This window comes from Balaenoptera ricei, chromosome 6 (genome assembly GCF_028023285.1).
Source record: "Balaenoptera ricei isolate mBalRic1 chromosome 6, mBalRic1.hap2, whole genome shotgun sequence".
NCBI lineage: Eukaryota > Metazoa > Chordata > Mammalia > Artiodactyla > Balaenopteridae > Balaenoptera > Balaenoptera ricei.
In genome coordinates this window covers 1722808-1744339 of record NC_082644.1, presented here as the reverse complement: position 1 = coordinate 1744339, position 21532 = coordinate 1722808, and the positions used below count along the sequence as shown (strand labels likewise).

Genomic DNA, 21532 nt, shown 5'->3' with positions numbered 1-21532 from the left:
CCCTTTATTCATCTTTGCAACTGAAAAATATCTCTATTTGCAAAGGATCTTGTGGGTAAAACCAAAGTTCTAAAAGCATAAGTTCTTCTTCTTATACCAATTCTAAGAGAAAAAGAAAGGTGTGTGTGTGTGTGTGTGTGTGTGTGTGTGTGTGTGTGAAGGAGGGATTGAGGAAATTAGAGAAAGACAGCCAAAAATAGCTTCCCATTAGCTGGGTCACCAAAGTGCATTTAGGAACAGAATGTCTAATATTTAACTTCAGTAGAACCCAGTATAGACCCCCCCTGTTATCATGAACCCCCGTTGTTTTCTGTCTCTTTTGGTGACCGCTATGGACAAGAACGGTGCCAGGCAGAGCAGACACCCTGGCCCGGCACCTGGCAGGGCAGTTGGCATGTCCAGCTCCAGCTCCAGATGCAGGCCACCCAGACCATGTCCTCGAGCGGGCAGGAGGCCGGCCGTCCAGCTCGTGTGTGTGGGCCAGTCCCTCTGAAGGTCTGAGCTGCTGCCTGCACCTCCCCACCCCTCCCTCGTGGTGGCGCTTTTGGGCACACAGAGTGGCAGCCCCCGGGGTTCTGCCAGCCTGCCGCCGGCCACGGGGAGCAGGGCTGGCATGGGACGTGGCAGGGGGCCAGGCCCAGTGTTGGTGGGGATGGCTTTCTCTTGATGGTATTTTGCAGGAGGGAAGGAATTAGGGTTGTCCCATGATGGGTCTCCAGCCACTGAGAAGGGAAAGCATACATGGGCTGGCTGGCTGTCTCCCACACGAACTAAGAGAAATGGAAACATCACTTCAAGTGAGTGAGAGGACCACTGATCTTTATTCCCTGTGCTCCTCTGGCCTCAGATAAGAATCTTCAGGGAGAAAGAGTAACCGGGAGAAGAATTTTTGTGAACTGAATTCGAGTCGTAAAGGACAGGATGACTGCAGCTTACATCTGGGTTACACTTGCAAAGGAAAGATGTATCTATCATATAATCAAAATAAAGCTGAATGATCTGATGTCTACCACAGCTACTAATATTAAGATAGGCGGAGTTATATTTTCAGATAGATGCAGAAGTGTTTATGACTACGAACCAATTACTAAATTAGTTGCTGTAAAATCTTTACAGCTTAGTAGATGGATGTCAAGGAGTTTAAGAAAAGCATGGAAGAACCTGGATTCACCCACACAGCCTCTTATGATTACCATCCAAGAGCGTCTTCACTCACGAGACTGTATGTTTTGAGGAAACAATTGTGTAGGAAGATGAAATTGATGATAACTTTATCTTAATAACAGGTACTGTAAACTTTATCTTAGTAATATGTAGTAGAAGACTATAAAACTTAACCTCATTAGAGTAAAATCGATGGCATCAAATGACTGCTTACTCTTGAAAGCTCAAGATATTCGATTCCTAAACCCTGGAATCTGCGAATGTTACCTCCCCTGCCAAAGGGGACTTTGCTGGTGTGATTAAGTGAAGGATTTTGAGATGGAGAGATTATCCTGGATTAACCTGGGAGGCTGTAAATATAATCCCACCTGCCCTTATGAGAGGGGGGCAGAGGGAGATTTGACTACAGGAGAAGAAGGTGACAGGAAGCCAAAAGCAAGGTGCCACAATACTGGCTGTGAAAATGAAGGAAGGACACATGGTCCAGGGATGTGGGTGACTTCTGGCAGCTCGAAAAGCCGAAGAGGCCATCCTTCCCAGAGCCTCCAGGGGGAGCCAGCCCTGCTGACAGCCCCACTTTTGCCTGGTAAAACTGTTTTCAGATTCCTGATCTCCAGAACTGTAAGAGAATACATTTGTTTTAAGCCACTACCTTGTGGTAATTTGTTATAGCAGCAACAGAAAATTAACAGTCACCTTGGAATCCTTGTTTCCACGTGTCCTCCCATCCTAAACTCTTACATCACAAACTTGCTCATTCCCAGTCAGCACCCCCCCCATCAAAAGATACACTTAAACCAAACCCCCCAAACCTCGTAAATATCCTGCTGGTCCCCCTCCCCTCTGAGATGCTATTAAGATCATCAAGGTAGACCTTCCCCTTAGATGTGCTTCGTCCTCGGAGTGTTTTGGTGCTGTTTTGGGGAAGTTAGCATTTGATAAGATATAATGAGGAAATCTGAAGTAACATTCTGTCTGGATAAATAAAAGGCAATGGGTATTACTGTTCTCTAAGTAAATCAAGGAAGTCACTGAAGTTACCAGAAAGAGTATGTTTCAGAGTGTAAAAGATCATAGAAGAATTTCATGTGACTGATGCCACCTAAGGAGGATTGTAAGGAGAATATTGCTACTTGATAATTCTGTCCAGGGTCTTTCAGAATAAATGGAAAAAAGACATGGTGATGAGATTATAAATTATGGAAGAAACAATAAAATATGGAGACAGAATCTAGGACATTATATTTAATGTGTATACAGCTGGGAGAGAGCAGAACAATGGAAGAAAAACAATAATAAAAGAAAAAGTACAAAAAATTCAGGCAATGAAAGAATCACATTCTTGTGATGTGATGAAAAGGGACCATCTGTATTGGAGAATATTAATGAAAAAATCAACACTTAAGAGACAACATATTCAAGTTGGCTTACAAGGGAAATAATCAAACTGGGATCAGAATTCTCTTCCACAGAATTAAATGTTAGAAGGCATTTGATCAGTCTTTCCAGAATTCAGAGGAAACAATTTAGGATTCAAAAGTTTTAAACCCCGCAAACTGTAATTTAAAAGAAAGGGCAAATGAAAAAGATACCACCTACATACCCTTTTCAGATCATGATAAGAATGATTCAGCCCAATGAAGCTGAATCAGTGCAAGGAAGTCAAGTGAAGAACAGAAGTAGTTCAATACTATTAGTACCTCAATCCAATAGTCAGCACCCATTGAGTTTCCAGTATGTCCCCAAAATTGTGTTAATTTACGCTACTGAACGCCAAGGAATTAAACAATCAAAAATACACACAAGCCAGGTTGGTACTATTGCTACAGATGAAACGAGGTTTAGAGAGGTCAATTTCTGTTTGTAGATCACATACTTAGTGAGCGGTGGTGCCCAGATTCAGACCCAGCTTGGTCTGATTCCAGCCCCCATGTTCTTTTTTTAATTTAATTTTTTAGTTTATATTGGAGTATAGTTGATATACAATGTTGTGTTACTTTCAGGTGTACAGCAAAGTGATTCAGTTATACATATACATGTATCCATTCTTTTTTAGATTCTTTCCCCATATAGATTATTACAGCATATTGAGTATAGTTCCCTGTGCTATACAGTACATCCTTGTTGATTATCTATTTTATATGTAGTAGTGTGTATATGTTAATCCCAAGCTCCTAATTTATCCCTCCCCCCAATGTTTCCCCTTTGGTAACCATAAGTTTGTTTTTGAAGATGTGGTACATATATACAGTGGAATATTACTCAGCCAAAAAAAGAATGAAATAATGCCATTTGCAGCAACATGGACGGTCCTAGAGATTATCATACGAAGTGAAGTAAGCCAGACAGAGAGAGACAAATATCACATGACATCACTTATATGCTGAATCTAAAAAAAATATATATATATATACAAATGAACTTATTTACAAAACAGAAACAGACTCACAGACTTCGAAAACCAACCCCTGTGTTCTTAACTGCTAGACTCGCTTCTGAACATCGAAGGAATTCAAGTGGGACTTTTTTATCATTAAATAATAAACCTACACTCAATATAATCGAGTTAGCAAATAAGAACATCTCTGATAAAAAGTTAAAACATCATTTATGATCTCATTGTCTACAAATTATTGTTAAATATTTAATGTCTATAACAAAAGGAAATATCTGCCACAGCTTCTTCTTGTGCTTTTCCTATCTTTACATGTAATTGTATTTTTCCAAATGGAATCATGTGTTACATATTTGGTAGTCTGTCTTTTCCTAGTGTACCACTCTATAGGAGATATCTTAAAGTCTCTTCTGCTCTTTTCTTATCTCTGAAGATAAAAATATCGTGCAGCAGATCTAAAAATACTGCTCAACCTTACGTATGAATAATCTAATTAATAATGTGTCCTAACACTCTTTTAATTTTCATCCATAATATATTATTTAAAGAGACCTGAAATCACATTTAAATCTAATAAACATATCCACGTCCCCAATAAGACAATGTGTAAGTGTATTTTGCAGACCTGGTTTTCTAAGGTGAGGGAGGCTCTATACTTCTTGCTTGCCGTATAGCTACTTTGCAGTTTAAACAGCGCCTTTACGTTCTTTGTTTAATTTGAAGTTATCAACAAGTCTGTATCAGGCAAGGCAAGTGTTCTTATTTCTACATTACATATAAAAACTGATGACTCAATATTTATATAACACCATTGGCTTAATGATTGGCAGACCAGAATAATAGTGTTTTGACTTTAGACCCAGTGCTTTCCCCGTATATCCTACCTATCATTCTTCTTCTTTTTTACTCTTTGTTGATTATTATTCTCATATTTCAAAAACCTAATGCTACTTTCATATTTGTTTATGTCCCTTACAAAAAGATTAAAATATCCGAATGCCCATAACATAATGTAGAGGAATAAAGCATATCATAACTTCAACTTTTTAAAGGTTAACTAGGAAGCAAATTCAATATAGGATCTATAGCTCAAACTCAAAGAACACATGCAGTCCTGAATTTCACTTTTAAGATAGAGATTATATTGACATTTAATGTGTGAAGAGTTGCATCTCATGGGTTTATTAGAACAATTTCTACAAAATGAGGTTGCAGCTCTTAGATGAATGGTGATTTCAGCCACTCTCCTCTAATTTGATATCTTTAGAGGTTAGTAACCAGCACTCTCAAAGCCCAATAATCTGTTTCACAAATAGAAACAGCCTCCTTGTGATAAGAATTCTTTAGCTTTCTAACAGAAATCAGTGATAATGTTATCTAGTGAACTGCATGTTCTTGAGATGTTAATGAGAAAAAGAATGGCTTCTTTGGCCTACCATTTTACTTCCTTTTAAAACGCTGAAAGGCTACTGTGAAAAAAAATCGTGATGTTCTTTTCCCAACAGATTTTACCTTTATAATAATGCTTGGTTCTAGCTGGTATGACATTTTTTCTTTTCTCTGAGTTAATATAAACTAAAGCAAGAGAATATGTTTTTCTTTTTTTTAATCTCCAAACAAGCTTTATTTACATTTACTTTTAATAAGAGCTATAAAACAGGTCTCAACAAGCAGAAATTTAATTACATCCATGCATTTAATCTGATGAACATACTGTTCACAGTAAAGCTTTACCTATAAATATATGTTGAAAATACAAATTAAGCATCCGTGTTAAGCAGTGTGGCCTGTTTTCTAGATATCGTAAATTTTATTCTGGAATTATCTGTATAGTCTCAGGAAGGGCCTATGTTTTTATTTTTATTTTTTTTAACATCTTTATTGGAGTATAATTGCTTTACAATGGTGTGTTAGTTTCTGCCTTATAACAAAGTGAATCAGCTATACATATACATATATCCCCCTATCTCCTCCCTCTTGCATCTCCCTCTCACCCTCCCTATCCCACCCCTCTAGGTGGTCCCAAGGCATCAAGCTGATCTCCCTGTGCTAGGCATGGACTTATAAATACTACCAAATGTAAAATAGATAGCTAGTGGGAAGCAGCCGCATAGCACAGAGAATATGGGTTTTTTAAAAAAACAATTCTCAGCTAAATAAAATTTTGGCTGGATAATCCGTAAATTAAGTTGTTTAGCTATAAAACAAAGAAATTTTATATTTCTCTATTGAGGGAAATTTAACCCAAACAAAAGTTTTAGAATTTTGCAATTAATTTTGATAGACATATGACTAATATATTTTACAGAGTTAGACTTATGGCCAGTTTGTTTAGGGCAATTTTTGCTTTGAACTGTTTTACATAAGTATCCTGCAAAGCATTTCTATTTCATTCAGTGAGTGAAGATGTATAAATCTAAAACAAAGCAAAACCAAACACCAAAACCCAAAAACACACACAAAAAGCAAAAACAAAGAATTATACTGAAGAAAAAATATGGCGTCACAATAAACATGGAAAAAATATGGAATCATAATAAAGGTGGAAATATGGAATCACATTTGTTACTAGAAGATTTCTTTATAGACATTAGTTGTGCCTCAGGCCATCATCTGCTCTGGGGATGAAGGAGGCGGAGGACCACATTGTACCTTGACTGGTTTTACATCAGTTGGTTCACAGCTTTCTACTTCCTTAATGAAATACATTGATGGCATCATAGTAAGGAATCCAAGATCAGGGAGACATTAATTAACTTTACTAATAGATAAAATGCTTTTAAATTGTTTAAAGTATTTAAACGTAATTTTTAATTTCTCAAGAGTACCTGGGTTCTTGGATTTACACTTTGTTATGCTTTTACTTGTAAAAGTTGATGAAGGTTCTGATAAATAGCAATTAAGAAGTGACCTCATTGTGAAGAATAGATCTCAGAAGTCATCAAATGTTTAGGAAGGGAAAAATTCAGAAAATATTGATGGTCATCTGATTATATGGTAAAGGTGTCCCCCTTTTTTTAATCTTCAAAGTAATCTGTCAGCTATTTGTCAAACCCCACAATGATACCAGGATACATTCAGGAAATGATAGTCACTTACTCAAGGGGGGAATCCATTCCTTTTATTTTTTAAAGTAATACTCAATTGGTTACTTTTACACTTTGAAGCGTTGGTAATGCACCTGTAATTTTCCTAGTATGCACTTAAGTACACTGCCATAATCTGCTGTAAATTGCATTTGACATGCTTTTATGTTACTTTTCTTCATATAAAAAATGTAATAGCTACAGAAATGTAAGCGTAAGAGGTAAAGCAGTACTAGTATTCAAATAATTTACAAAACCTGAGAACACGTGCTGAGGAGACCAAAATCTGTCAACATTCATATGGTGTCTTATATTAAAGGGAAAATATCTACCAAATAAAATATGGGTGTGTTAGATGGGAATCAGTTATGGGTTGCACCACATGAGACATATATTAATCTTCTTTCTGGAAAGTGAAGATTGGTAGAGAGATTCATCTGATAGACAAACAATAGGGAAAAAGTGGCAAACAGTCAAGATGTTTATATAACACTGTAGTAGGATTTTAACTTTGGTCCCTTCATAGTTCAGTTTCTCTGAGGCTCTAATTTTCTGGCAAAACAGTGGCTGCCAACGGCATCCACACTCCAAAGTGAAGGGTGGACCACCTGGGTGGAGGTTGCAAAGAAGATTCTAGAAACCAGTTTTGTAACTCTTAGCCACTCAGCAACCTGGAGGAGGTGAAGCGGCTCTGAAATTATAGGTGGGAGTATTTGGGTCGAGGTGATGGTGTTCTGAGACCTTCCTGTGCTGCCATGGGAACTGGGGTGAAGGGTACAGGGCGGGGGTGTCTTCAACAAGGGGGCTGCCTGGAGAACTTGAATATGTCCACAGAGTTCTGGGGACCCAGTGACACACACTGCAAATAAGGCTAAAGCCGAGACTCTGGCTAAGCAGCTGCCCAATGTGAGGAGGGCAGCTTTACTGGGGATGCCTCAACTCCAAGTGTTTATTCCATCCCAGAGCTAGTGGGGATGTAGGGCGTGTGCGTATTTACTGGGGACCCAGTGAGAGCCCCAAAGTAGGACACGTTCGTCACAAGTCATTTTGAAGGGATCTGGCTCCAAATCTTTCTTCAGGGGGAGTAATAGGAGCTCTGAGAACAGATGGATAAATAAACTTCAGGAGAACATTCCTGCCCGTGAGAGGTGTCCTGTAAATGCACAGTGGTTCCAAAGAGACATCTTCTATGGCCACAGAGCATCAGTGACTAAAATACCTGTTAAGTAAGACCCAAGACGTTCCTGAACTTTTCCCCCATGTACACACTCTTCCCCAATCCTGGGGGTGTTGGATGCCTCAGTCAGGGGACTCACAGGTGGAGGGGGCCACCCACAGAAGGATAAAAAGCTCAGTCTCACCCTCTTTACTAATGCAGGGTTTTGACCCGAAGCTGGCAGGAGCAGGTGAGGGAGAGATGCTTTAATTAAGAAGAAATGTTGCTTTTATATATAGAATGGATAAACAAGGTCCTACTGTATAGCACAGGGAACTATATTCAATATCCTATGATAAACCGTAATGGAAAAGAATATAAAACAAAGAATTTGTATATATATGTATAACTGAATCACTTTGCTGTACAGCAGTAATTAACACAACATTGTAAATCAACTATACTTCAATAAAAAAGTTAATAAATAAAATTTAAAAATGTTCAAAATTTTTACCTTGCACAGATCTAGATATTTTTAATTTCTATACATTTTTGCGAGTGGAAGTGATTTATGAATATTTAAGTACCTAAGAGCAAAAGCCAAGTCATGAGATCTCTTATGTGCAGAATGTTTGTGTCCCCCAGATTCATACGATGAAGCCCTAATCCCCAGTGTGATGGTGTTTGAAGGAGCCTTTGGGAGGTGACTAGATTTGGATGAGGTCATGAGGGCGGGGGCCCCATGATGGGGTTCATATCCTGATAAGAAGAGGAGGCCAGAGCTGAGTGTCTCTGTCGCGTGAGGACACAGTGGGAAGGAGGCCTGTGAGCCGGGAAGACGGTCCTCAGCAGACCCAGGATCTGCTGGCACCTTGATCTTGGAATTGTAGGCCTTCGAACTCTGAGAAACAAATGTTGGTTTAGCTACCCCAGCTTATGAAATTTTCTTACAGCAGCCGGAGCTGACTAAGACAGGACCCAGGGGAAACTAGCCCTGTAGAGTTTAAACGGACAAAGTAGGAATCAAGTAAAGGTATATATTGTTTTCTCTCTGATAAGTAGTCCAAGTTTAATTTAACTACCTGAAAAAAATTGTGTTTTTATCCAAAAGTACCTGTTAAATAAAGTATAAATAATAGTGCATTCATTTATCTAATCAGAAAAGTTAAATTAACAATGTGTCAGAGATTCACTTAAAAAACCTCTTAGGACTTGCTCCCCATCTTTCACTGAAAGTCTTCATTCTGCTTTGCTCTGTTACCCGCTTTGTCGATTTTCTCAATCCGTACTTACTTCATTCCCAAAGAACTATCTAACCATGGAAACTGCAACCAACTATGAGTCATTTTGACTACAGATTATAAAGCTTTGTCTTTGATTTTATTTTACATTAAACTCAATTATTCAATCTTTGATTTGTAATCAAGTAAATCCATACTTTTTCCCTTTGATTGATCTGCTTATACCATCGCCAGTGGGGTCCATGTGAAAGGGATACTCATATGGTGATGATTTCATGGTAAACTTTGTTTTTCTGAGGACCCCTCAGGGAAGAGTTAAGAGGCCCCCCACCTAACGTGGACTAACTCTTCCTAGAAACTCCATGAAATTGTCTGTGTTCTGTGCCGCTGACTAAAACCTCTCCATCTCTCTATATGAAGCATCTTTATTCTCCATGGTTTACCATGTTCCTGATTAAAAGAGGAGGGGCATGAAAGGAAACGTCTATCAAGTCTGTGAAACACTGTGACAAATATCATGTAGCCTGTACCCAGGAAACATCTGATAGTGACCTTCTCCGGACATTGTGAAGAATAAAGGGTAGCCAGTAAAAGTTAGGAACTTCTCTCACCTCCCTTGTTGGTGAACTTTTCTATCTCGCTAGAGTCAGGCTGGCTGGGTCTCAACTCATCTTTGTTCCTTGCTGTACAATGTAGCAAGTTACTTAAGCACTGCCGATTTACGCATTGTGGAGTTACACAGGTACTTTGTTTACTTGAGTTATTTATGAAGAATAGTGAGGTATCATGTCAATCAGTAGTAGTTATTATTAATCCTATTCCTCTTCTTCCTCATTATCACCATTAACTTCAACCTGTAACCCCACTTAGGTCTTGATTCTTCTTCTGAGAGTTTCAGGGGATGCTACCATTTTCAAGAATCAATTTTCTATAAAATTAGAAATGCTAATTTCATTGAGTTGTAAAATTAAAATTTTTAGTCTTTTAAATTTTCACAGTTGTATTTATTTTATGTTTCTCATATATATTAGAAATTCATAATAAATGCTTTAAAAATTGTTGATCTATAATTGTTTCTACTGTGCAACATTAACAAGTTGATCACAGAGTATAACAGTTTTCAAGACTTTACGGACTTTTTCTGATCAAAACCAGGCAAGAGAAATGGTCAACCATCTACATTCATTATGAAAGTCTGGCATTTATGATACTCAATTTCTTTCAGTGCTTAAAGGAACAATTATAGCATTAAATGCATATATTAGAAAAAAAGTTCTCACATTAAAAATTTAACCATTCACCATAAGAAATTAGAAAAATAATGGGAAATTACACTCAAAGCCAGCAGAAGGTAGGAGGTGATAAAGACAAGAGTAGAAATCAGTAAAATTAAAAAGAGAACAATAAAATAAAGGAAGTCATAAGCTTGCTTTTTGAACAACAATAAAACTGATAAAACTCCAGCCAGACTGACAAAGAAAAACAGAGAAGATACAAACCGTAAATATGAAAATAGCTGACACATCCCTACCAAAAGGAATGCTAAGAACAATTCTATGCCCATAAATATGACAATTTAAATTCCTTGGCAGACGGAAACTATCAAGATTCACTCAAGAAAAACAAATAACCCAAATAGCCTCATATCTCTTGAGGAAATCGAATTCATAGTTCGCATTACATCAACAAGAAGTATTTCAGGTACTTAGTTTCACTGGAGATTTTTACCAACCATTCAAGGAATAAATAATGACCAATCTTACAAAGTCTCATAAGAAATAGAACACTTTCTAACTAATTTCATGGAGCCAAAATTGCACTAATACCAAAGCAAAACTGTTACAAGAAAAGAAAATTACAGAACGGTAACACTTATTAACATAGATGCAAAAATGCCCAATCTAATATAAGAAATTCCAATGCAGCAACATATAAAAAGAATAAGTAGCATGACCAAGTGAGGTTTATTCCAAGAATGCAAGGCTGATTTGACATTCAAAAATCAATCAATTTATTTCATCATACTGGAAGTCAAAGGAATTAGAACAGCTGAAACAGATTTGAAAAAGAAAAACAAAGGAATAATGCTAATTGATTTTAAGAATTATTATGAAGTCACAGTAATAATGAGATTGTGGTATTGGCTAATGTTCTAGAAAATAAGATCAGTGGAACAGAATAGAGAGTCTAGCAATAGATCCATATAAATACATAATTTTTGACAAAGTTGTAAAAGCAATTCAATGGAGAAAGAATAGTTTTTCCAAGAAATGGTGCTATAAAAACTGAACATATGAAAAAAAAAATTAAGCTTGACCTATACCTCATAGCTTATACAAAAATTAACCCCAAATTGATCATAGACCTAAATAGAAATGTTAACTGTGTGAAATATCTGGAAGAAAATATAGGAGAAAATCTGCATGACTTTGGGTTAGTCAAAAATTTTTAGACATGACAACAAAAATACAATCTATAAAGAAAAAAAAATAAATTGAACTTCACCACAATTGAAAACTTTGGCTCTATGAAAAATGTTGTTAAAAAATGAAAAGACAAGTCGCAGAATGAGAGAAAATATTTGTAAATCACATTTTTCATGAAGCCCTTTTATCTAAAATATATAAAGACCAATAAAAAATAAACAAACAAAAAAACCAATTTAGAAAATAGATAAGCATTATAAACAGACACATTTCCAATGAAGGTATAATAAATAAGCATATGAAAAACTACGGATATCATTTACATTAAAAAATGCAAAGTAAAACTACAGCGAGATACTGCTACATACGTTGCTGGTCGGAATGCAAAATTGTGGGCCACTTTGGAATAACAATTGGGCAATTTCTTATAAAGTTTAAACACAGTCTTAGCATATAACCTGGCAATCCGACCCCTAGATATTTGTCTAAAGCAATAGGAACTTTACTCAAAAACCTTAACTTGAGTGTTCTTAGAAGCTTTGCTTGTAATTATCAAAAGTTGGAAACAAGCCATTTGTCCTTCAAGCTGAATGGATAAACAGACGGTGGTATACTCATTCAAGACTGCTTTTCAGCCATAAAAAGACAGCTAGTGATTCATGCAGCAACTTGGATAACTGTTAAATGCACCCCACCAAGTGAAAGAAGCCATTTCCAGACGGGTTTATAGTCTGTGATTCCATTTATATGACAATCTGGAAAAGGTAGAACTAGAGAAAAGGTAGAACTAGAGAAAAGGTAAACAGATCAGTGTTTGCCAGGTTTGAGGGCTGGGGTGTTGGTTGACTGCAAACCGGGAGTGTGGAGGATGTTTGGGGTGATGGAAGTCTCTATAAGGAAATGGATCAGATACATGACTCAAAACTCTTACAAGTGTATATACCACAAAGAACACATTTTACCACACGTATCCGACAGGGAATGCAGATTGTAGCAAACAAATCTAAGTTACACATGAACCTTGTAGCCACAGTTAAGTGGGCTGGGAGAAGGGACGCGCCCTAAGTAACTTCACAAAATAGTGTTTGTCGGGAGACTGTAAAGGTAAGGATGGAAAGAACCCAGACAGTGTCCTCTCCTTTCTCACAGGGCTATGGCTTAGCACACTCTAAACTACATGCACATGTACGATAGAGTTAAACAAATGAGCACATGTATTTTAGGTATTGATAGTTACCGTTTTTATTGTGTGAGAAAGAATATGTAATGGTGAAGGTTAAAATGTGGGGCTGAATTAGATTGGATGTATCAATATGAAGGTAGATGATAGGTAGCTAGAGAGAGAGGGAGAGAGAGAGAACCATCACCATAGGTAACTTTAATATGAACCAAGTGTGTAGACAGGGAGGGACCTGCAAAGTCTGTTAAAATCCCTTCTGTGCCCCTTGTCTCTGCTGGCCCAGCAGACATGTGTTTATCAAACGTGTGCTTTTCTGTCTCCATGTGAATTGCCTTCCTCCCCTTTGAGTTCCCAACCCCTACCCCCCAACATTCTCTTTTATCTTTGAAGGTGTTGTTTAAGCAGAGGGTTTCAGCCATTTTGGCAAGTGACTCAGTTTTCCTGGGTCTCTCCCATGTATACCTGCTTTTCAACTTTTGTGTGATTTTCTCCTGTTCATCTGTCTCATGTCTGTTTAATTCTTAGACCAGCCAGAAGAACCTAGATGGATAGAGGAAAATTTCTTCCTCCCTGACAGGGTTACTATTTGTACTTATTTCCCTCTGCTAAATAACTATAGTAACATTTTCCAAAACCATTTCTATCTTTGAAGCATTCAAGTTACTCCAAATCAGTATTATTATATATAAGAAAAAGACCAAGTCCACTAAATCAAGAAATCAGCTCCTTGAAGGAAGACTTTGCATATCTGTACATGGTCACCCTATCATGCAGTGTCTGGAATAACACAGAATAAGGGCTGCAGGGGACTGAGATCTCTAGGAGCTTCTACTGGCAATTAAGTTGCTGTATGTTCAGTTGTGACCGTGTTTGCACCAAAAATTCCCATTTCAAAACCAGTAATTGACATGTCATTGAGGGTTCACAAATCTGACCCTTTTTTGCTTTGAAAGGACTACTGTACTCACTATGAATATTTGCTTTTTTTAATTTATTTTTTATGAGTTACATGCTTGATTAAACACACAGTAGTCGGTAAACAGGTGATGAAAGGTACACAGAAGGTGTGTGGCCCCAGGTGCCAGTGTCTCTATCTTTCAGCACCCTTGTCTGTTTTTTTATTTACCCTTTAAAACAACATTTTGAGACTGGCAACTAAATGAAAGCTTAGCAGAATGTGTACATATATTCAATATCTCTCAAGAATTGAACAATAATTCAAGCAGATTAATATTGTAGTGATGACAAGAACACAAGAGTCATCTAACTATAAAATACAATAGGATTCATATATTTTTTAAGCCATTACTAATGCACATTTCTAAGAACAATGTGTCTGCTGGGGTTAAAGTGCTTTTTGTTAGTAACTTGAAAAAATATTTCTGCCATGCTATCAATTCTCACTCATTTAAAAATAAAGTAGTACAAATATTGCAATTGAGAGATAGGATGATAAAGTACATTGATATTCAGTTGCTTTATTACAGACTGCCAGAAAATAAAGATGAAAAGACAATCCAAAGTAGCCTGTGAGTGAAATTGATTCCCACTTTCTCCGTAGCAGGACAATGTAAAACACGGTATCTTATGCACAAATAGCCTAGAATTACTTTTGTGTTTTGTACGTGATACATGTCACAGTCTGTTAACATTTTATTTTCCTGGTTCCTTTGAGCATAATTACCAGAATGTCTGAAGGATATACATCAAAGTATAATAGAGAAAGAATATAGTCACAACTCCGTGTTGTGATAAGATGGGATGCGGGCGAAGAAGATGGGTCTTAAGAAGCAGTCTTTTCTAATCCCTGGATGAGAAAGGCATGTCAGCAAACTATAAGCAGGGTTTTAGGAGTTCCTGGAGGCAATTCGAAAGAGGCTGAGGCAGGGAGATTGACAGTGTGAACTCTGAAAGACTTAAAAATATTCCCATAATCCTTTCTTTTTTGGTGAATGATTACAAGGAATTTGTGCTGATAGCAGAAATCTGTGGTAGATAGAGGGCTGGGTGTTGGTCTAGAGGTGGTGCTCCAGTAATGAAAAATCAGCAAGTAACACCCTCTAAATGGTGTCTCTCTGTCTGCTTTCCCCATTTCCCCTCATCCCAGGAGCGCGTGACTCATTAAAATCACTCTGAGCCTCATTGCTCCAACATCATTTCTTCAGTCTTTAACCTCGTGACTTAACAAAAGAAGTACAGTTTTTGAAAGTGATTTGTGATAATCCAATGGCATTCTTCTTGTACTGTTTAAATGGGTTGATTAATTCGAAAAAATTAAAATATCATCAACCATATTTTTTCTGTTCCTTGGGTTTTACAACCCTCAGTGCTGTTTACATTTGCAGCGGGTTCTGGCTTTGCCGTAATGCTTATTGAAATGAGCACAATGTATTAATGTGAGTAGACGTATAACGTCAAAATCTGGAAACCTCTAGCATTTAAAACAAGTCAGCATTTCCAGAGAGGTATGTTAGAAAGGTGTCGTATCTTCCATAGACCCTCTGATCCGTATACTGTGAGCACTTTGGAAAATGGAAATGACCCTACACACTGAAGCCTTCTTCTTCTTCCCGTCATGGTAAATACTCTTAAGAACTGGTAAACCAGGACCAAAAGCTTGTTCACAAGCTCCTCTTTAATGTTTTTACCTCCTACTCTCACTCACTCCAGGATGATGATGGCTCCTACACCATCATCAATGTGTCAATAGAATGCATGTTTTTGACGATCATTCTCACTGTTGTGTCCCCAAGACATAGAAGCTAGAGCAAAGATAGGAGCAGGGGACCAGGTAGGAGGCTATTGCATGAAGTCGGCAAATGATGATATTGCTGGTGTGGACCAGGGCAGTTGGAGAGGGAGTGATGGGAGGTGGTCATATGATGAATACTGTGAATGTGTAGAGCCAAAAGGTTTTGCTGATGGATCATTTGTAAGGTATGAGAGAGACAGAGGAATCAGGGATAACTCCGATTTTTAAGTTTTTACTTTTTTTTTCCCCCCTTTGATCTAAAAGGAGGATAGAGTTTTCACTTCCTGTGTAGACACCTGGTTATACGAGTCTGGGGTTTGGGCATAGATGCTGGGTTGAGGTACATATTCAAAGAAGACTCTGTGTGTACGTTGTAATTAAAACCGTCAGATTGGGTGCAATGACCAAAGGAGTGGCTATAAGTTGGAAAGAGAAAAGTTTCCAGAATTTAGCCCTGAAGCTTTCCTGGCAAAGGAGACTGTGTCAGACCACACTCATATCTAGCATGAAAAGGCATGAGAGTCGGGTATGGGGTCAGGAACGTGGAGGTCGCTGCTTACCTCTGTCGGACCCTTCAGGCGGAGGGGCTTTGGGTGAAAGCCCAGTTAGGATGGAGGCAGAGAGATTTGGAGGAAAGGAATTGGATACAATGAGTTCAATATGTTGTAATGAGGCCTTTTGCCATAAAAAAGAGAATTCGGCAATAACTGATGCGGGAAGTAGGATTGTGAAATTTTTTAGCATGGTAGAAACTATTTATAAGTAAATGTTATGTTGAGTTTAAGAGAATATATTTCCACCCATGAAACTTTTGATATTATTCAAATTTATGCATAGATGTTACAAATAATCACACACACATATATGAATATACATATATATATGTCTCTATGAACATGTGTAGGAGCAATCACACACATATATATGAATACACATATATATGTATCTATGAATATGTGTAATGGGTGCAAACTCAACCTCCCTTCCGGAAGCAGTGTATCGGGCTGTTGAAAGCCAGGGCTTTTGCATTAGCTGGGTTCACGCTTTGGCACAACTACTTAATAAAGCTGTTAATAATAGTTCACCTTTCCAGGTGCTATTTATGCTCCTGGTCTTCTTGGTGTTTTACCTGCCACTTAATTCTCAAGAGACTCTTCTAATACAGGTGCTATGATAACACCCATTTTACAGGTAGGAAAGTTGAGATGCAGAAAGATTGAGTACATTGTCCTCAGTCATGGATCCTCAGGGTAAAGCTGGCCCTGAGTGCTTGTTAAATTATTATTCTACAGTCATGTTTGCCCAGCCCTTACCACAAAAGCAATCTATAGCTGTTAAAGGGGAGTTATAAAATTTTAACAAACATGCTTACATATCACAACTAGGAAAAAGTGACTGCATTTAATTTTCCAATCTAATACGTGTTGGTTCAACAGAAGCTTCAGTTAAAGTGGAGGCCCTAACCAGTATGATTCATAACTTTTGTTGAATCCTAGAGTGTAAAGTTCAGACAATGCAGTCTTGTGATAGTAAAAAGCAATCTACAGTATGAATAACCTTTTATTAATATTTGTTCAGTAAGTCGTATTGCAGATAAGCAATCAAAATCAGATTTCTTGGTTGGAATGTTTCTCCCAGGAATCCCTTTCAGTAGGAAAAACCTGCTTTAAAAATGATCTTGCTTTTAAATCAGCTATACTCCAATAAAAATTAAAAAAGTAAAGATCTTGCCTCTCAACAGCTTCTGCCTCCATGGGAGGTCTGCTCAGCCTGCAATCCCTCCTGGATTGAAAGCCTGGAATTTGCTTCTGATTTACTGAGTGTCTGCCTTCATCGCCTGCCATTCACACCTAAGCAGCAGCGCAGTTACTTCGTATTAGTTGGGCTAAAATGTAGGATGTCTTGCTGCCCATGCTGGATGTTGCCTCAGCTGCTGATGTTGGACTGTTCTTGAGTCATTCTGGGGGCACATTTATGAGTAAGAGCATCTTTGTGAAGATACTGGTGCTCATTTTCTCTCTTAATTGGGCTCACAAAGGATCTGCTCTTTCCTTCATAACGTAAAGTCTATATTATGTAGGATAATCACACTTAGGCGTGTTTGACCTCTTTCTGCTGGGAAAATTATTTAACTTGTCTAAGCCTCAGTATATTCATATGGAAAATGGGGATGATAATACTTTCCTTGAAGATTGTGAAGCCTAAAAATAATACATGTAAAACCACTGAGCAGAGAGTATCTGGAGGCTCCAAGAAGAATGGCAAAACTCTTGCATGTTCAATGGTATTTTTGTAAAAAGATTTTCTGTGACTATTAAATTAGACAAGGCACGCAAAGCTCCTGAAGTTTAGTAGAGACTCAGGAAATTTTAATAGTAATAGTTTCTCTCTATGTAATAGAGAATGTTAATTCACGTTCTGAATATGCATTCCATATGTTATATTGCTTGTGATACGCCTCTGCTTAACTTTTTTCTGTTAGTCAATAAATATGGTAGAAATAGGAAAGCTGTCAAAAGGAAAGGAAAAGGAATAGGACTAAAGTTTCCTTAGAGGCAAAAAGGAAGGGTGTAACCCAATAAAGGAATCTATAGTAAATATAATGCTTCTGTACAAAAAAGGGGGGATCAGTTGATGACAAAACAGGACAACAGCAGCTAACAATTTCACTAGAAGAATCAGGGCAATATATTTGGAAGAGGCAGTATATTTTAGTGGCTAAGAGCTTGAGTTACAATGACAGAGAGATACCTGGTTTAGATCCTGGCTTGGGCAAGGTTTTTTAACACTGCAGTGAAATTTCCTCCGCTCCAAGAAGTAAATTATAATAACATCTTCCTGAATGGGGATTTATATCTGGCTAATAAATAAATCAAAACAATTCCAGGCTCACCTAAATCATTTAATTAAGTCTTGCTTTCAATAGACAGTTTTACAGCTAAGCACATAGTAAAATACTTGCGTGCGTCAAGGGTAAATTTACCATCCCAATGTAACTAACTCACTTAAATTACCTTAATCATTGAGGATCATCTAACTCCATAATTCTAGAAAGTAATTTTAAAGAAGTGCATATGCTTATTTTTTATAGAAATATAACTACCTTTCTATAATTCTTGCCTCTTGCTTGATTTATATTTAAATTTTCTAGATTTTGTAACTGACATAACACATTACTTTGGTGTTCTCAAAAATAGTCATGCATTTATACCAGGGGGGTAAATTCAGATGTCATGTATATTGAATCAGAACTGCTGAGCAGAGGGCCTGGGGGTCTGTTTTTAAGAAGCCACCCAGTCAGTAATTATCTGCACTGTGATATGAGGACTTTCGCTTTCCTGCCCATGGAAGAGCTTATCTTTTGCTTAAGGACGCCAGACCCAGAATGGAGATTAAACAGATGAACTTAACCTCAAATATTGGTCTCTTTAATACCAAATTTTTACCATTTGGACCATATATCTTAAGAATATAAATGATTGGTCTAAAATATAATAATATTGATTATGTAAAACCATTTTATCATCAAAACTTGCTGAGATAATATGTAAAACCTAACATCTGTCCCTGAAATAGCTGATCAAAATACTTAAAGTGAATTTTCAGGTTTGCTCCAATCCAGCTTTTAAATCTCTGATGTTTTTTTCTTTTTTAATCTCTGGTATTCTTTATCTGCTCCAGAAGCATGGCAAATCATTGCATTTCTTTAAAAGCTTGTTATCATTGGTAACTTTTAATAATCCCTGAAATATAATTTAAATATTCTATAAATGTTTATTTCGATACATTGGCATATAAATGTTAATATTAAAACCATACATGGCACACAGAATATAGTATTAATTACTTCCAAATAATTGTACTTGAATGAATAGAAAGGGAGAAAATTTCTATTCATTCAAGTACAATTATTTGGAAGTAATAATTGGGAGAAAGCAACCTGATTGTTACAAACTAAATCATTTACAGTACTGGCCTAAATTACCTAATGACTTTTATTTCTGTAATGAAATGTAACTGCCTCACAATTAATAAGACAAAAAAGTAAGTTTCAACTGCAAATGAGATCCTGAAATCTCAAGATAAAATTAAGATTCTTGAGCCAACAGTGATGGAAAGTAGCCGCATTTTAGGTCCTCATTCAATATTTGAAAAACAATATAAGTAAATAAAATTTTCTAGGAATTAATACTTTGTAAATGAGTACCATTATTTTTGTGCCAAAGTTTAACCAATAGTTATGCTGTATTTTTTGCATAAAAATTTTGCATTAAAAATGAAAGGCTTCCTGAAAGCATATTTCATAATACAGATTTCTAAAATATCATCATCAACACACAACACATTTATGTGTAATTTCCAAGACCATGTGAAATGGATATCTTTTCAAACAATGTATATTTAGATAACTGTCTATGTAGGCTCTTCCAAAGTTCATGGACTATTAGAGCAATTGGGTCAAAATGATTCGGACAAGGAAGAAAAGTAAAATGACTAAACTGAGTTTTGCATTTGCTTAAATTCAACAGATAATTAGTCAAAAATGAACTGTACTTTCTGAAGATACCATAGATTTACAATAAAAATTAACAATCAAGTTTATTTTTAGTTCCTTATAGAAAATAAATATGGAGACAAAAAAATCTTGTTATAACTTCAGTTAGAATTCTGAGTCAGGTTACTTAAGAAAGTAGGCGTCACTAAATTGCCTCTACAGAACAATACATTACTTCAAAATTAGCACGAATTTGACATTTAATAGTATTAACTTTGTTTAATGGTTACACTGAGCATCTACTAATTAAAACTTTAATGAAGATAAATTAGAACACCAATATTTCCTGTTGAAAATGTCAAGTCCTGCAAATGAAATTTTATAAACAAGGTTCAAATCTCAAAGGACTGGAAAGTTTTACAGAAATAGCCATTATACTTACATAGTCTCCACAGAACATGTTGCTGATAGTGGTTAACTTCAGAGCAGTTCAAAAGGTCTTTGGTATGTGGTCAGATGAATAGACTTGTTTCACTGTGTCGCTAGAACAAAGTGAAGTTCACTGTTCAGTCCCATTTAAATATGTCCACTGTCCACCTCAGTTTCTCAGGCAAGAAAACGAAGGGTCAGTTCTGGACACAGCAGGTCTCGAGACATAGCATTTATACTTAGCTACCAGTCACAGGTGAGTAGGCAGAATTTGTGCACAAAACAAATAGAACCAGTAGCCTAGCCCCTGGCCCCATGTTGATATAAGAAACATAAATTAGCGAACCAATGAACGAAGTGTAATCTTTTGAGAAGGCTGGTGACTTATGGAAAGTAGGTTGATTAACCACGAAGTTAATGATTTATTTTCTGCTTTGTCGTTTTTTAACACCCAGACTCTTTCAGGTACTCAGGCCCCTAGCTTCATGCTTGAAGTTGGTAGATTTTATGTGCATCTACACCATTCTCTAAATATTTTGAACTATTATGTATCCCATCATATGTTAAAAAATAATTGATTTAGGACAGAATTGATCACCCAGCAGGAAAAGTCTTTGGAGAAGTCATATACGCACCATCATTTTCACACTTTCATATATATATTATTTTAATATTTAACTTTATTACCTTTTAAGGAAACAAAATTTAAAAATACCTTCAACACCCAATATATTGTTAGGAAATATCTATAATCATAAGTTTCATACATTATTCCAAAAAATCACACAATAAATATGTATTATATCATTTTACTGCTACTTGCCATTTAGGGAACAATACAGTGTTCATTTAGTCTATAAAATTTTAAAAAGATTTTGAAGACAAATTAGGGATAAATAATTCTTGGTTGAAAGAACAGAGAATTATAAGCATTAACAGATCATCCATAACTCTAGGACCACTTTCCCCCAAATATATCTGATGTTAAAATATGAAAAAATCATTAAGCAGGATGTTTTAATGTATATATTATGAACAGAAAAATGTCTGATTTCTGCAGAGTTCAATTTATAATAGAATATGATTAACTTAATAATATACTTAGTACTATGAAAGATGTAAAGAAGCATGCCTGCTTTCAAGGAAGTTAAAATCTAGTAAGTCATACTATGTACATGTATGTGTGTGTATGCACATCTGTATTTGTG

General features: G+C 36.6%; 1 protein-coding gene across 1 annotated transcript in view; it reads right to left on the bottom strand.

The window, feature by feature from the left end:
* The window catches only part of ANXA10 (annexin A10), a 65981-nt gene extending 45501 nt beyond the window's left edge, over window positions 1-20480 (bottom strand). The window contains exon 1 of the mRNA XM_059926711.1: window positions 20338-20480. Coding sequence (XP_059782694.1) covers window positions 20338-20355 — 18 coding nt within the window. The 5' untranslated portion in view covers window positions 20356-20480. The remainder of the gene's footprint in view (window positions 1-20337) is intronic.
* Between the last annotated feature and the right edge of the window lie 1052 nt (window positions 20481-21532).